The sequence below is a fragment of the Colius striatus genome, chromosome 5, assembly GCF_028858725.1.
Source record: "Colius striatus isolate bColStr4 chromosome 5, bColStr4.1.hap1, whole genome shotgun sequence".
In the NCBI taxonomy this organism is placed as follows: Eukaryota; Metazoa; Chordata; class Aves; order Coliiformes; family Coliidae; genus Colius; species Colius striatus.
Genome location: NC_084763.1, coordinates 36,024,688 through 36,041,327, shown reverse-complemented (window position 1 = coordinate 36,041,327; position 16,640 = coordinate 36,024,688). Strand labels below are relative to the sequence as shown.

General features: G+C 37.2%; 1 protein-coding gene across 1 annotated transcript in view; it reads left to right on the top strand.

Moving 5' to 3' along the window:
* Positions 1 to 7,521, top strand: part of ZNF804B (zinc finger protein 804B) — a 208,712-nt gene extending 201,191 nt beyond the window's left edge. The window contains exon 5 of the mRNA XM_061996613.1: positions 3,888 to 7,521. Coding sequence (XP_061852597.1) covers positions 3,888 to 7,521 — 3,634 coding nt within the window. The remainder of the gene's footprint in view (positions 1 to 3,887) is intronic.
* The last annotated feature ends 9,119 nt before the right edge of the window (positions 7,522 to 16,640 follow it).

The following is a 16,640-nucleotide window of genomic DNA, read 5'->3' as shown; positions in this document are numbered from 1 at the left end:
AATACAGTAAAAAGTATATACTAATAAGCCTTTACATTTGAAAAATCTCCTTTGTTAATGATACTGAATACTTCAGTAAAATAGATTGCCATCAGACCAATTGTTTCTGTTAATCTATGATTGTAATGACTTATGTAGAGAATTAAACTAGTATCCTCTTAAATTGATATCAAGCTTACTGTACCCTGGAAATAATAACACTGAGGGTTTATTATACACTCATTTTGGCCTATGTAATTGTTTTTGAGTAATCTGCTGAAATATAACATCTTAGTGCTATTGTATCACCTTAATAGTTACAACCCCATTTTCATACAAATCTACTGAAAGAAATGTAACTGCCTGTGGGAAGATGCCTTTGTGCCCATGCAATTAAAGATGTAGTCTCGGATAGACCAATGAGGTCAGTGATAATAGAAAAGCCAGAGTGAGACTGGGAGTTAAAAAGCAGGTTTGCGTTTAGAAAGAAATACGGATTCGTAATCCCTTACAAAGAACCTGGAAAGGCAGTGCTTGCTGTTCCTGTTTGTAGCAACTAATAGGTTCAGTAGTGTCTGAGAGCCATGATCCTGGCAGAGGGGTGACAGTCTCGGTTGTTCAGGCAAGACAGAAAGTCAACCTTTCTCAGCAAATGTCTATACAGACACACAATTGTTATTGTCTCTGGGTACTGTGTCTTGGATTCCAACAGAGTTCCTTACAACCAGCTAACAAAATTTGACAATGAAATTACTGTTAATCTCGTGCACAGAAAAAAAATGGAAATACAGCTTTATTTTGCTGTACCAAGGAGACTTTGAAAAGAATCTCTTTACAAACCTTTTGCAAGAGATAATTCCTTCTTGATTTACAAATAGTGTTGAATTTGTATCTTCTGATGCCAAATTTGTGGCAAATGCAAATATATTATCAGAAATGCATATATATTCTAATACTCCAAGTTGACTCTACTCCAGGGAGTCTTTATGTTTTTCCCACTGTTGAAGATCAATGCATTTTTATAATTTTTTGACCCCTTGCCTTTGCAAATCACTTTTTAAGGTGTTAAAAATCCACCCCTCGACCCTTCACCAGAGGCAGAACCAAAGGAAAACTCATCAGTCAGCAGCACAGTTCAAATTTTACCTGTTACCACTCCCAGTTAATATCCTTATCTCAAATTTAATCTCCAATGCTCCAAGCCCCAAAGACCTGACCCCCACGTTGGGCACCAAAAATGTTGTGGTTTAGCCCAGCGAGCACAGAAGCACCACAACAGTCTCTCGCTTGGTGCCCCCCGTTCACCCCCACCCTTGTTAGGATAACAGAGGCCTCAGTAAAATGGGAGTAAAAAGATAAGCAAGGTTGTTGTGGATTGAGACAAGGGCAGGGAGGGCTCGCTATCAATTACGGTTCCAGGCAAAACAGACTCCAGTACTCAACTTAGAGAGGAAAGTAGGAAAGTTTATTCTACTACCTACAAGAAATAGAATAGAATAAAAGCAAAAAGAGAGTAGAATGATGAGAAAATTACAACCAGCACTTTAAGATCTCCCTCTTCCATTCCTCCTTTCTTCCCGGGCCCAGCTCACTGCTCCTGATGTCTCTTCCCTCAACCCTTCCCTCTCCCTCAACAGCTCAGAGGGGCAGGGAATGGGGGATATGGTCAGTCTATCACAGATGGGCTCTGCCACTTTTCTCAGAGGAGGATGAATCTTTGCATTCTTCCCCTGCTCTAATACGAGGTCCCTCCCCTGAGACACAGTCCTTAACAAACTTCTCCGGTGTGGGTTTTCCCAGCAGTTGCAGCTTCTGGTGATACAGGGTCCCTCACATAGGACACAGTCCTTGGTGAATATCTCTGATGTGGATTCTTCACCGTGTTTGCAGCTTCTGCAGATACAGGGTCCCTCCCTCAGGACACAGCCTCTTCTGGGCATAATTTTAATGAGCTTTTTTGTTATAGGTTCCTCCTCACAGTTACAGCTTCTGTGAATATTGGTTCCCTCCCTCAGGACTCGGCCTGCTCCGGCTATAGTTTTAATTAAGAGAATCACTGCTCCTGCTGGGGGTCTGTAGTGAAGTGAGTGGGTTCCTCCCACGAGACACAGCCTCCTCCAGCCATAGTCACTGCCCTTGGCTTAGCAAAATGAGTCTCTCCCCTGATACAGAGTCATTATCAAAATGAGTCTTTACCACTAATATGGGGTCTTTAATGATATGCAAACAAACCTCAGCTTCACCAGTCCTCTCTGTAGAATGCAGGGAAGTCTCTGCTCCAGCACACCTCCTCCTCTCTTTCCTCACTGACCTTGGAGTCCACATGGTTGTTTCTCTCATTCTTCCTACTCCTTACAACACCACCAGCTGGAAGAAGAAGGGACAGAAGAAGGAAGGAACAGGAAGAAGCCTCCTCTTCTGGCTTGTTCTTAAAAAGTGATTGGGGAGGCATCCAATTGGCTCAGCCCCAGCAGTGGGTCTGGCTTGAAGCTGGGGAGAGTTTTGAGCAACTTCTTACAGGACCCATCTTTACAGCCCTTTCCCCCTTACTAGAAAAGGCTATCGTGTCAAACCATGACAACCAAACATGCTAGCCTATTTATAGATAGGTATTAAGCATATCTATCAGTTGTAATTTATTTACATTTAATTAAAATAATTTCTAATTTTTAATCAAACTGAAGTTGTTTCCAAATTTTTTTCACCTAAATATACTGCAGTACTGCATTGATGGCAGATGTAGATAATTTTTCAGATTAAGTGTACGTTTAAAATATTACTTGGAAAAACATTTGTGTGGTACCTATATATATCTCATCAAGTTGCACCAGGAGAGATTTATATTGGAAATAAGGAAGAACTTTTTCACTGAAAGAGTTGTTAAACACTGGAACAGACTTCCCAAGAAGGGAGTGGAATCACCATTCCTGGAGATATTTAAAAGATGCATAGATGAGGTGCTGAGGAACATGGTTCTTGGCAGTGGGCTTGGCAGTGTTAGTTTAGTGATTGGACTTGATGATCTTAGAGGTCTTTTCCAACCAAAACAATTCCATGATTCTATGATCTCTAATTGAAAATGGCAACAGTTAGTTATCTATTGCAATAAATCAATGATTTACAGTATTCATTAAGGTTTTCTTAGAATAGTTTGATTTTAAAAAATATAGAAGAAACTAAGTCACAGATTAAAAATCTGGAAGATTTTGGGAAGAGGAAAAAGTGCAATTAATGAAAATAGTATGCAGAAAAATATGGCAAAGTAAGTCAAATGATGGTTGATAATAGCTGCACCAAAATTGCATTAATATTGATATAAATCCATCTTATGTCCTTTTCCCAACAAATTTTGATGATAGTTTTAGCATTACTATAGCTTTGAATATTTCACAAAGTGATTTATTGTGAAGCAATATAAAGATAAAATTAAAAACTACTCTTAAAAGAATCCTACATACACCCTTACACACAAACAAGCAGAATGCTGCCTTTTCTCTTATAGTTTGATTCTGCAGATGCTCCAAGTGAAAGCATATCTTTTTGAACAAGTCACAGTTTCCTTGGCAGTGGCCTCTCAGAAAACAAGACACCACAGACCAGATTCTTCATGATATAAATTCAAAGTAAAGACAATACCGTTTATTCTTAATGTACATGTACATAATTGAAAAAAGAGCATTTGTGTGCTGACTTCAAATCATATAATTTCCGGTGTGTAAAGACTTTTTTGCCCATACAGAAACCCAAGTTCAGGGATAGACTGTACATTTACCCTGTAGAAATTTTAGGAACTTAGTTTTCCCTCATAAAAGAAAGTTTTCTCTCCAGACGGACATTGTCAAATGCAGATTCTGTCTTAACATGGTTACTTAATACAGCTTTCTTTTTTTTTTTTCATTACCTTACAGCATCACTGAGAGTGGACCATTGCTTAAAGCCCCCAGAATAGTCATGGAAAAGCAGCAGTCATCAGATGGCATTTTCCTATACAAGGGTGGCAGGGTGATAGACAATTCTCAAAGAACTGCCACAAGTCAAGGACAGGGTTTCTCTAGCGGCATAATGGAGAAACAGCAGCTTAACATAAGTGGGCACCAGTCCTCTATTGAAAGACTCCATGGATTTGGAAATGAAGTGTTCCCAGATAACAGCAGTACTTCTCAAAGGGCAGGAGTGTCTTTCTCATTCTCTAAAAAAGTCCCTTTGAAGCTTGAGTCCTCAGCATCAGTCTTCAGTGAGAACTCCGAAGAAGGAAATGATTTTAGTGAATCCCTGAACTATAAACCAAAGAAAGCTCTTGAGGGCTGTCATTCTGGTACACTTTTGGAGGAGGACATGAAGGTAAGCTGGGATAAAGGGCCACCTACTACAGAAGACCAAATGGATTTGGATAACAGTGTATCAAGTCAAGTAGCTGCAAAACCTAAAATGCTAAAGGAAAATTCCAGAAATAGTGATAGAGAATTAGAAGAAAAGGTCAAAATACAGCTTTCAAATTTGAATTTTTCTGCTTCACTTAGGGAAACAGAGCAAGAAAGAAAATTGAATGAGCCTGAGCCATTGTTAAAAACTCTCATTGCACCTTCATGCCAAACTAGCAACTTTTGTACACAGCCAAACAACTACAAGCACAGCAATTCCCACCTGCCTAACCAATTACCTGAGCCCCCCCAACAACTAGAACCTCAGCTGGGATATGCAAGCAACATTAATGGCAGTCCTAGGGTGAAAAAAAGAGAAAGATCTTTGGAGAGCTCAGACACAAACGGGAATGTGGAAATGCTTCCAAGAGAGACCATAGTTAAAGAGGTTAATCCCTCGTCATTGCCTTTCGTCCATGTAGTGAGCAAAGATGGCACCACTCTTCTTCAGTGGCCCACAGAATTACTTTTGTTTACAAAAACTGAGCCCTGTATTTCATATGGCTGTAATCCATTGTATTTTGATTTCAGACTCTCTTTAAATCACAAATATGGTAAACAGCATGAAACAAAGAAAGCAAGCTGTAAAGACCATTCTATAAATATGATTGCTGATGAAAATGAACCCTCAGGTTTAATAACACAGAAGCAAATGTCAAATGAACAAGATAATCAGTTGTTGAAACCAAAGAAGATGAACGATTCCCTAAATACAAGAAAGGCCAAGCAAAAAGCTGAGTCAGACATAGCAAAAGAAATGAATGAAAATGGTAAAAAATACATTGCAGATTATTTGAATGAAAATATACCCAAAGTGCCTGCTTACCTTGATGTCTCACAAAAGGATTATGTGACAGAAAAAAGTCTTCATACTACAACACTGAAAAGACCTTTAAAGCATCATTTTCATAGCTGTGAAAGAAAAAATCAGAACATTAGAAATGAAATAATTTCCTTTTCTGCTTTTATGTCTAAGATTAAAAAGTCAAAAGCTGCAAAATGTCATTTCATTTATTCTGAGGAAAAACATGAAAACAAAAATGACTGCAGCTCTATTAAAGGTGTGGCCAGCTGCAGCAGTGATAAAAGTGACAGTGGAAAAGATTCTAGTGGAAGTTTCTTTAGTTATAACTCTAGATCAAACAGCAGATATTCAGAAAGTGAAGGATGTGGAAGTTACACAACATGCTGGAGATTCCCATCTCCTCAGAAGTCCTCTGACAGACATTCCAGCTATTCTGACACTTCAGTTAACAGTGGCTACAAAGGCTACATGAGGCCCACGTCAAAAAAACACAGCAGAAATAATTTGCTTTATGGTTGTAAAAATAAAAAAAAGGCAGCTGAAAGGCACAAATATAAACACAGAAAGCACAAGTGTATTTTAATTTCTGATGATAGAAACAAAGATTATCTTTATCATAGTAGAAGTCACAGAACTAGAAATTATACCCAGAAGGGCACAGTTAAATATCAAAAATGTTCAAGACATAACCTTTTACATCACAGAGACAGATTTAAACACAGCTGTTGTAGACACTGGCGTTTTGGCAAAGGACATAGTAGAAGTAGAATCTCGAAAAGTTGTTCCACCAGAGATTCAAGAAGCAGTGAAAGATCATCTAGTAGTAGAATATCAAGAGATAGCAGTTCAGAATCCTTTTCAAAAGAGACTGACAACTGTAACAACAAAACAAAAGAGGAAGCAGAAAGGTGCTCTAACACTGAGCTGGGAAAAGTTGAAACTGTATTTTATGACTCTATGAATGTGAATGGTCAGTCAAACAACATTGACACTTGTTTTTCTGAAACCCTGTCAAAAGATATATGCGGAAAAAGAAAGTCACGGACAGCCAAATTACTTTTAGAAAGAGTGCAGTTCAAGAAAACCCAGGAACAAATGCAGAATTCAGGTAGATTTTCAAACACTTGTGGGGTACAATTAAAGGATCACTTGCGAAGTCACTTTGCTCTTCAGTTTTCATCATCAGTAGATGACATTGCAGTGTTACCTTTTCCAGAGAAATTGCTAAGCTTAGGTAAAAATGACATGGGGCATAATGAAATCAGTTCTTTGGAAACCAGTGTGAAGAAAAAAAACTTTGAAGTGTCAGAGATAACTAATGTTGCTCTTTCAACAGGCACTGATTATGATCATTGTCTTTTTAAAGACATTATTCAAATAGGAACAGGCTGTCAGAGCCCAAGCAGAAAAAGGAACACAGCAATAAAGGAAAAATCCAATCTCTTCATTAGTGAAGTACAACCTTTTATACAAAGCTGTGACCCAGTATCAAATGATTTTCCTGGTGCTTTTCCCTCTAACAGATATTCTGTTGTTGCTAATTCAACAGAGACCAAAGAGGAACTACACAATGTAAACATGGACTTGAACCAAGCAGAAGGCAGTTCAGACTCTCTTTGTAACAATGCTATGCAGAAGGATGGTGACACAGTAAATGACCTGGAAATGTCCAGTAAATCCACCTCCTCTCCTTTAATGCAGCAGCCTATCATGTTTTCACCAGAGGAAGTAGACAAATACAGGTTGCTGCAGCTGCAAGCCCAGCAGCACATGCAGAAACAACTTCTGGCAAAACACCTTACAGTTTTGCCTGCCCCAGGACCAGCTGCCTTCTCTGCGACATCAGCAGTTCCCACCTTTCCCATTCAGCAGCATGCTACTGTCACCACCATCCACCACACACTGCTGCAACACTTTGCTGTCTCAGCATCTGTGCATCCGCATGGCAGCTATCTTTCCCTGACACACCTCCAACCCCTCTCTCGGGCACATTTTGCCCCCATACCGCTTTCCCCATTTGCACCAGCACTCATTCCGACGCACCCTGCTTTGCTGACAGGGAATCCATTGGACCTGGTCTCTACCACCCCCCTCCACCCTTCCCCCCTGACCTTCCCCACACTGCCACACACTGCATATATCCCAGCCTTATTTACACCACACCTGAATGCAGCCACACCTTCTGCTGTGCATCCAGTTCCCTTAGTACATCCGCTATTGCAAGGACAAGAGCCCCATCACCATTCTTGCTCCAGCCAGACGCATCAGTTACCTACAATAAAAGAAGTGTTCAGTGTTTCTAGCTGTTTAAACTAGCCCAAATGATTGCACCATAGCTCCAAAACCAAATTTGAATAAAATAAATAATTCTGTGTTCAATCATTTATCTGAGGGGAAAACTACTGTTTTGCTGAGAGCACAATGACAAATATTTTCAAGTTCGCATTCTGTGTGGCAGCATAGGAATATTGATTATGTTCTCATATCACTGAATAAAATCTGGTTCAAATATTTTTATGGTACCATCACAAGGAGGATGGGGTCCAGCTAGTGCAATTTTACAGAAGATTTGGAAAGTACAGCCTGAAGTCTGTGACTGTCAGTATGAATGGGACCACAGTACCAAGACACAAAGAGACCACGAATGCCAGCACTGATGACTGATTTATAGGAGTACAATTTAAGGTACTTGACACACCTCAAAGGTTTGCTTCTCTGAGTGTGTACTATGCAATGGCATAATACTTGATCCAGTTAAGGTATTTCAAAGTGAGAAAAAAAGAGAAGGTATCTAGGATCACAGGTTCCTGGTTCTGTCTCCTGACCAAAATAAACTGGAGAGCATCAGAGTGAAGGATGATGAATTCACACTGGGAGAAGAGGGTCACAACATGTTGCTTGGATGGTGGAAAGTGACTGAAATCAAATAACCAGTACAAAACAATAAATTTTGCATAGTGTAGGGTTCTCTGTGCTGACACAATCAGGCTGCTACTATCATCCAAGGCGGCAAGGGAAAGAAGAGCGTGAAGCCAAGTTCTTTGGCATTGCCTGCCTGTGGCTGTAGCATAGAGTATGTCAGGGGTGGGCTGCAGCAGGCCAGATTTGGCAAGCACCTAGTGCTGCCTTTGAACCTCAGAGGGCCTTGGCCAAAAAAGCAACACTTCTTCCTTAGCAGAGGTCCAATGTATGAGTGTCTTGCCAAAGATTATGTAAATATGTTTCATCCCTTTCACAAACAACATAAATAATTGGCTGATCCTATAAAATCATGCTGATAATCATTAAAATGAAAAAGGAAAATTTTGAGCAGAAATTAGCTCTCCAGCTCAAGTTTTGTGGAAAGCTATGTCACAATTCTCAACATTTCAGAGTATAATGGATCTAAACAAATATGTCAAGATTCTCGCATGGCTTCTCAAATTCTCAACATACAAATTGAAGTTCTGAATATACAATGTTTGAATGCATGTATTCAAACTCCAGGATAATGTGTGGTTGAAATTGCTGGTAATTGTGTATCTGGAAATGGGTGAGAACATCAGCATCTCTTTGAACGGCACATTTTGATTATTTTTTCAATATTTTTAACTCAACATGGGATATTTAGCATGAAAACAAGTTCATAATTGTGGTTAGACTGCAAACATGTTTCCAAATATAATTGAAGTGTCCAACAGACAGTACTTGTTTGTTTGGATTAGAAGCATTTGAAATAATAATGTGTTGTTCACAATAAAACACATTAAAAAACATTTCAAGGATTTTATTCCATTATATTTGGATATCTGAAGAAACTGAGAAATCTAATTGCAACTAAGTTGTGTATTTAAAATAAAACTTAGAACCAATTTTCTTAGTTTAAATCAAAGTAGATTGATCTATTCCAATAAAATGAAATTGTTTTAATTTCTAAAAGCAGCTGCTTCAGCATAAACTGGTATTATGCCAGACTTTTCAAATGGCTTTACAAATTGTGACTACTTGTTTTGTATTTTCCAAGTTAAAGTTTCTTTGGATACTTAACATTTTAGTCATCAAACAAAAGGTGTCAAGAAAAAATCTGGAAACTGAAAGAAGCAAAACATTTTTTATATTGAAAAAGGTCGGTTAAACAAGTACCCTCAGAGATCTTTTGTTTGTAATTCCAGCTGATTTCATTAACAAAATGAATTCATACCATTTTGGAATTACATATGTTTATGGTTTAATTTTCTCATTTTAGTTGTAGGGAACTTCTTTAATTGAAGTTATTGCTTCTGAGTCGAGGAAGTTAGAAATCTTTGGGAAATAAAAAAAAAAAAAATAAAAATATTTCTACAATTTAAAATTCTTCCTTTAATTTTTGCCAAAATTAGATCTGAATTTACATAAAGTTTCTATACATCTGAAACTTTATTTTCTGAGGATCAAACATATTTCACTGAATATGACTTAACACCTCTGAAAATTAGTACTTGCTTAATCAGATGGAGATTCTTCAGTCAGTGGATGACTTGGTAAGATTTGTTATAATTCTGTAGAAACTGATTGTTTTAAAGGAGCTGGTCAACCTGAGCCCTAGAAGAGACTGAGCTGCACAGCCAGCTCCACCATTTCAAGGCTAATACCAGCCTAAAAGATGCATTTCCAGCCCTATGAACTTTTACATTTGTGGTCCCATTTCCATTCCTATTCAAGAAAAAGCAGTCATTCTCATTGTATATAAGAGTTCATTTGAATCCTGAGTAAATAACACCAAAAGAAAAAAAAGTGTAACAGAAGAAATGACAGGCTAATCTCATTTTTAATGTGTATTTTTGTCCCTGTTTCTTACATGCAACATCAATATTGTAGAAATTCCTATGGCAGTAAACCTGACCAATTGAAGCTTAACAATATCCTGGTATGTAGATCAATTTTGTAAAAAGGTTATATAATTTTCTCTTAACGTATGTATGACACAAGGGGATTCTAGGAAGGAACCAAATCATACGATGTCCATGCATCATTGTAAATACCACCAAGGATGATCTGGTAAGGCAAATGAATAGATAATAAAGATTAATCATTGCAACAATAGGAATTAGGATTTTGAGAGACATTCATGTAAAAAAAAAGGATATTAAAAAGGAATAGAAACAGCATAATAACAAAACAGCAATTACAGACTGCCAACAAGGGGAATGTCCAACATCATTCTTAGTACACATATGGGATTTTCTTGGAGAAATATAATAAAATTATCATCACAGCTGAGATGATCTGTTTGCTCTACTTACTATATTTATTTTACATCAGTAATGTACTTTAAATATGTATCATTATTATTAAAAGCGCAATTGAGCCTGAAGTGTGGAGCTGTGCTATTTTGTTTTATTTAGACAGATTTTTGAAAGAACTACAGTGTCCCGTTGGCAGCAATACATACACTCAAAGTTAATAATGTATTTTATTTTGTACATTCATGGTACACTCCCAGTGTAAAATTTTAGTACCAAAAGTTTCCCGAGTAACATAATTATTTTGGGTTTTTTAATTCCTTTTTCCTGGTAAATGAGGCACTTCTGGAATACACTTAATGTGTATATTTGCTGTGCAGATTTCCATTAAAATGCCATTTGACAAGATTAATTTGGAAAGTGTTAAGTTTATATTTAAAACTGTATAATACTCTGGGTAGTACAATATGGAAACTCGTAATTTTGTTTTGTATTCTCTGTATAAAGTGTTTTATATTATACAGTAGCTAAATAAATTGCACTATTGTTCATGCAATGCAGCTTTTTTTTTAGGTTATTCAAGGAATTCCTGGGAATGTAGTTTAATGCAATATTTTTTTTTTTCAATAAAAAAGGCTTACTGGTATAAAGAGTGTCAGTCATGTATTTTTAATGCAGAGCATACCAATAGGCAGTAACAAAATAATATGCAGATGATGCAAATATATTCTGTATTTTAATCTGCAGAACTGAAATGCATTTAATTCATCCCTATGGCTACAATCCTGAGATTTCTTATAATGCTTCCTAAAGATTTTAGTATGTATTGCAAAAGTGGGTTGTTTAAATGGAACCGAAAATAAATATTCCTTAAAAAATTATTCTATCTATATGTTTTTTCCAAGTATTTTTAATGACTCAATATCCTCTTGGATTTTTTTTTTATGTGCTAATCAGTTTTATTTAGAATTACTCTTATAATTCACTTTTCAGGTTCCCCAAATAATATGTTTGAGCTGTAATTCCTAATGCTTGTGTAGAAGGTCCTTTTGTAAAGAAGCTAACAATAAAATCCACAAATGTACTGTTTATTCACTTTGTGACCATTTAAAATTTATCTTAGTCATGATAAGTGTCTCCTTATCCCTTGTTTTCCATTTTACCTTGGACTTTTTTCCATTTTGTTTATTATATACTTTTCTGTGTCTTTTATATTATAAGGTTGGTGGGGTTTTTTTGGTAATATATTGTTGGCTTTAGGTTTTGTCACATAAGTCCTCAGCTTCAAGGGTTTCAGGTACTGATGTACTAATAGTAATTGTAAAGCTAGTTACAGCCATTAGTAGACAGTTTTACATCTCCACATGAGCACAAAGACTCATTTAAAAACAAGTGTCTGCATGGGTATGTGTAATAGATAAAACTCTGTCTTTTGAGTTAGGCTATGACAGAGGTCATATTCTGTTAGGTCTATCTGCATAGCTGGAAATATTTCAGCTAGTCTCTGAGACCAAATGAATCTACCATTCAGTGCCATGTCTTGACTCAGATGTTCTACAAAACCTTAAAATCACAGTAAAACAAGAAAGACGTAATTGCCATAGTGTATCTAATTCCATTCAGTCATTTTTTTCATCAGCCTGTTTCATAACAAAAACAAAATCCAGACTTGGACAAACTTAAATAAAAAGTACGATGTGTCTGAAGGAATCCTCTGCAAATTAATACCTAAAACATTATCTATTAGCTGTAATAAACTTCTAGTTGAGATCAGGTCACACTTCTTTGTTGTTGAAAAAACAGCAATAATGTTTTGATTAGAATATAATATGTGAAAAAATGAAGTTGTCCATACCTTCCTGTTCCCAGTAAAGCTAGTTACTAATTACTCTTTCTTAAAGTCTGAATCCTGGATTTGTTTAACAGTAGGGTCTAACCTGAATTTTTTTCCTTTTTTTTTTTAAATACCACAGTTCATTTCTTCAAGCTAAACCTGTGTTCAGGACTGTTACTTCCTTGAGAATGTAAACCAAATATTTTGACAGACTTGAAATGTCTCCTATCACAAGAGGGAGACACTTTTTGAAGGAAACAAATATACATTTTATTTAATTTAAAAGTGGAAAGCCCAATAAAGCAGATATTTAGAGACATTTAAAAAACTAAAGGAAAACATATTTGTATCTATTTATGTGTAGATTTAGTTTCAAGACACTCTTTTTGCTTCCCTCAGTTAAAAAACTGTCTCGATGCAGTGTCCAGCCTTAGGAAGACCCAGACATTGCCTCCACTCCACAGAATCTCGACTGAGGGATAAGGTTGTTTTCAGAGATCCCGTTTCCCTCAGTGTCTGCTCAGATGGGAAAGCTCCTTACTCTCTGAAGTCTTCCTGTAAGTCCGAAGTAATTTCTCAGATCTTTTTCAATCACAGTGCTGAGTACTGGGGATAAAATGCATCTGCCTTGGGCATAGGCCGGGCAGTGTTGTCATCCAGCTAGGAAGAACCCAAAATTAAGGATTACAAAATAGTTGGAAGGATCCAACTGCCTGACCAATTCGGAGGTGACCAAGTTAAAACATGTTTTTAGGGGTGTTGTCCAAATACCTCTTAAACACTGTGACAGGCTTGGCACACTGAAAACTCGTTACAGTGTTTGACCACTCTCTTGGTAAAAAAAATGTTTCATAACGTCCAGTCTAAACCTCCCCAGTGCAGCTTTGAACCATTCCCACATACCAGGAAGATCTGCACCCCCCTGTCACCTTTCTTCCTCAACACACTGTACAGAACAATGAGGTTACCCTTCAGTCTCCTTGTCTCTAAACTAGACAATCCATAGCTGCTCCTCCTAGGATGTGCCTTCCAGCCCTTTCACCAGCTTTGAGCTCTCCTCTGGATGCATTCAAGGATCTTCACATCCTTCTTAAATTGTGGGGCCCGGCACTGCACACAGCACTGGAGATGAGCCCATGCCAATGCAGAATACAGTAGGATGATCATCTCTTTTGAGCGACTGGTTCTGCTGGGTTTGATGCACTCCAGGATGGGAGATAGTCAACAGTACCGAGAGAGAGTCAATAGTACCTCCCAGTTGAGCATCATCAAAAAACTTGCTAATGGTGCCTTCCAATCCTGCATCTAGGAATAATCTAACATCTTATCTGGCTACAAACAACCCACTGAGGGTCCAGATATACAAAACTGATTTAAAGATGATCCATCCGCTTCCCAACCATCAGGTACAGGTTTCTGTCCCCACATTACAGTGGGGAATTGCAATCTTCCCTTCCCTTCCCTTCCCTTCCCTTCCCTTCCCATCAATCACATCACTGGAGCCAAGGAGGGGAATGAGATTGAGTCAGGACAAGAAAAGAGAGAAAAAGAACAGCCTACAAAGGGAAGCTGGAAACATATTATGTCAATTTTCTTCAAAGATAATGCTTGACTATCTGTATCCCAGTGCAATAACAGCAAAATCTTTCCTATACGTTGGTAAGAAGTCTTTCACTTCAGTGCACAACTTTATGCAAAGTAAGCACAATACAAACTCTCAATATAAACTTTATACAGAAAAGTAAAGAATCACTGGTAATAGAGAAGTGTCTACTCTTTCTAGAAACTAGGCACAGTGATAACAATGTGTGTAGGGATAACAAGAATCTTCAAATCAGTGAACTGTACTCCTGCCTTGCTGAGATTGGGACACACTGTTGTGATGTGCTTGAAAACTTCTCTGCCACTGGGCTAAGGAGAATTTACTTATTAACATTTCAGGTCCTAGAAATGCTCTCACTGTCTGCAGGACCATCATGCTGAGCCTTAAGTCATCACCTTACTTGTCTATAGAGCATACAGGATTTTTAAAATGCTTTTCATTATTCTTCAGTAAACACGTTATTTTCTTTAACAGAAAATACAGAAGAAACCAAATAGCCAACTGCAGAAACTATAGACAGAAATAAATCTACAGTTACAGTAATAGGTATTTATTCCAAACATCTACTGCTTAACAATGATCAATCTGTTTTGTGAATGTGCTTAAAAGTGCTCTTAACTGAGATGTCAAGCAGTAGATACATGACTGTCTTAAAAGAAGACTCAGTTCAAACTCATTTTTATTGCCTAGCTATAAATCCCTCAAAATAAAGATAAGGTTGAAGTGCTTGATAGACTTCTACCAAGCAGTGTAAGCAGTTATACTCCTTCTACTTAAGTGCACATCTAAAACTTGTGTTATACACAAAAATCATTATTTCATTCTTACAAGCCAGTAAACTTTTTAGACCAAATAAATTTGTCATTTGCACATCAATAAATTAAACGCATTCAATTTTATACATATAATTGTTCTGTTTACTCCAGGTTGTGTATGTGTACAAATCAGCAACATTGATAAATAAATCATTGCAAATGGAATGAACCATTTAGTCTCAGACAGCTATGAATCAACTATTTCTATATGAAGCAATATGTTCTATACAAAAATGATTTAATTATAATTTGATTTCTTCTTTTTTGCAACTAACTCATGGGATAACTGTTGTCTGTCAGCTCTAGTGTGAAACTGTACAGAATTCATTATGTGTTTGTTTGTGTTTGTGTGTCTGTGTGTTGGGGAGAAGGGGGATGTCTTTTTAAGGATGTACAACTGTATCTAATAGAAACTTATACTCCTGACATAGAATTCTGCATGTAAATTAGAAAATCAAAGATGCACAGGTATGAAATATCTTTAATCAATTGTTGCATATCTTCATGGGGGAAATACTGAATAGTTCTCAAAACAGAGGTTTTCTCCCCCTGTCCCTCATATTTAGAAGGTTTAAGTTGCTTAGGAAATGCTTATCAGCTGCTGCACTGGAAAGTCCTGCCTTCATCAGAGAAGGTGAAAACACTAGAAATGTTTACTCTTTGCTTACACCAGGATTTCTCTGAAAAGATTCCAGTGATCTTGAGAGTGCACTCTGTTTTCAAGCGAGTTTGCTTTCTCCAGAGGTCCAGTGCACCTAGGGTCTCCAAACGTGAGGAATCTAAACATGTTAAGGAAAAGTTAACATGTTTAAGTCACTAGCCGTCAACTGGGAAAGTTTCCTGCTCACACAAGACTGGATTTTTTCTCTTATCCACAGCATGCAACCGATACCTGAAGTACATAAGAGAGTTTTCAGGACTATATGACAGGTCTTTTTTTTTTCCTCTCTCCCTGAGACACTTGAGAAACTCTCTGAGGAAAAAAAAATATGACAATTAAATGAGATGATCCATGGAAGATGATATGGAAGATACACTGCAAAGCCTCAGTAAACAGTCTTCTAGCTACAAGCTTAGATACGTTCTCTGTGTTATTACTGGAAAGACCACTGTTGAATTCTCTAGGCACAGAGATATGCCTGGTGATATATTTCAAGGCACTATAGACTGCTCATGACTTAGAATCAGCATATATACTTAAGGGAAAAAAATTCCAAACCAAACCAAGCAAAAATGAATTTAAATTTGAACGTGAGTCCTTAATAAAAAATGAACTGAAAATTCTCAGTGTGGCTTGATATCATAAATATGTATTAATGCTTACTTTAAAATCTTTCTAGATCTGTAAAATACATAAATACTTTAATCATGTTGTTAAATTTCTGTTGCCCATGCAACACAGATCCTTTCACTCTGCAAAATTAGACCATCGTGATGATAGCAAACCTTTTAAAAGTATTTTCCCCTGTTGCTAATTCAATAAATAGCTGAATTAAAAATATGCTGGTGCTTTATTTCTAAGGTCACTTATCTGCACTTGGAAGCAGAGAAAGAGACTACTGCTAAGGGTATATTTTCAAAGTACAGCATTGAGATTTAGCCATCTAATTCCTGTTTTAGGCAATATATTTGAAAGTTTTTGTGACCTTTAGCTTACAAAGTATGGGTTAATGTGTAACTTCTTTTTCTTTTTTTTCACAGTTTTCTCAAAGATTTCTCAGGAAATTGGCTTTCCTTAGGATCACTAGTGCACCTACCTTTTCTCACTGAGCTTAGAAGGTGCTTACACAGCAGCCGAGGATAGATGCCTATATCTTAGTGTTCAAATTAGATCAGCCATGTAAGATACATACTGGCATGTTTTGGGCATCTGGAAGTTAAAGAAATTTGAAAATGGAATCACTACAGCTAAGCCAACTCATTGTGATAGAGGTACCACTCCAGCTTAAGGAGCAAGATGGAAATCAAACAAATATTTGTTT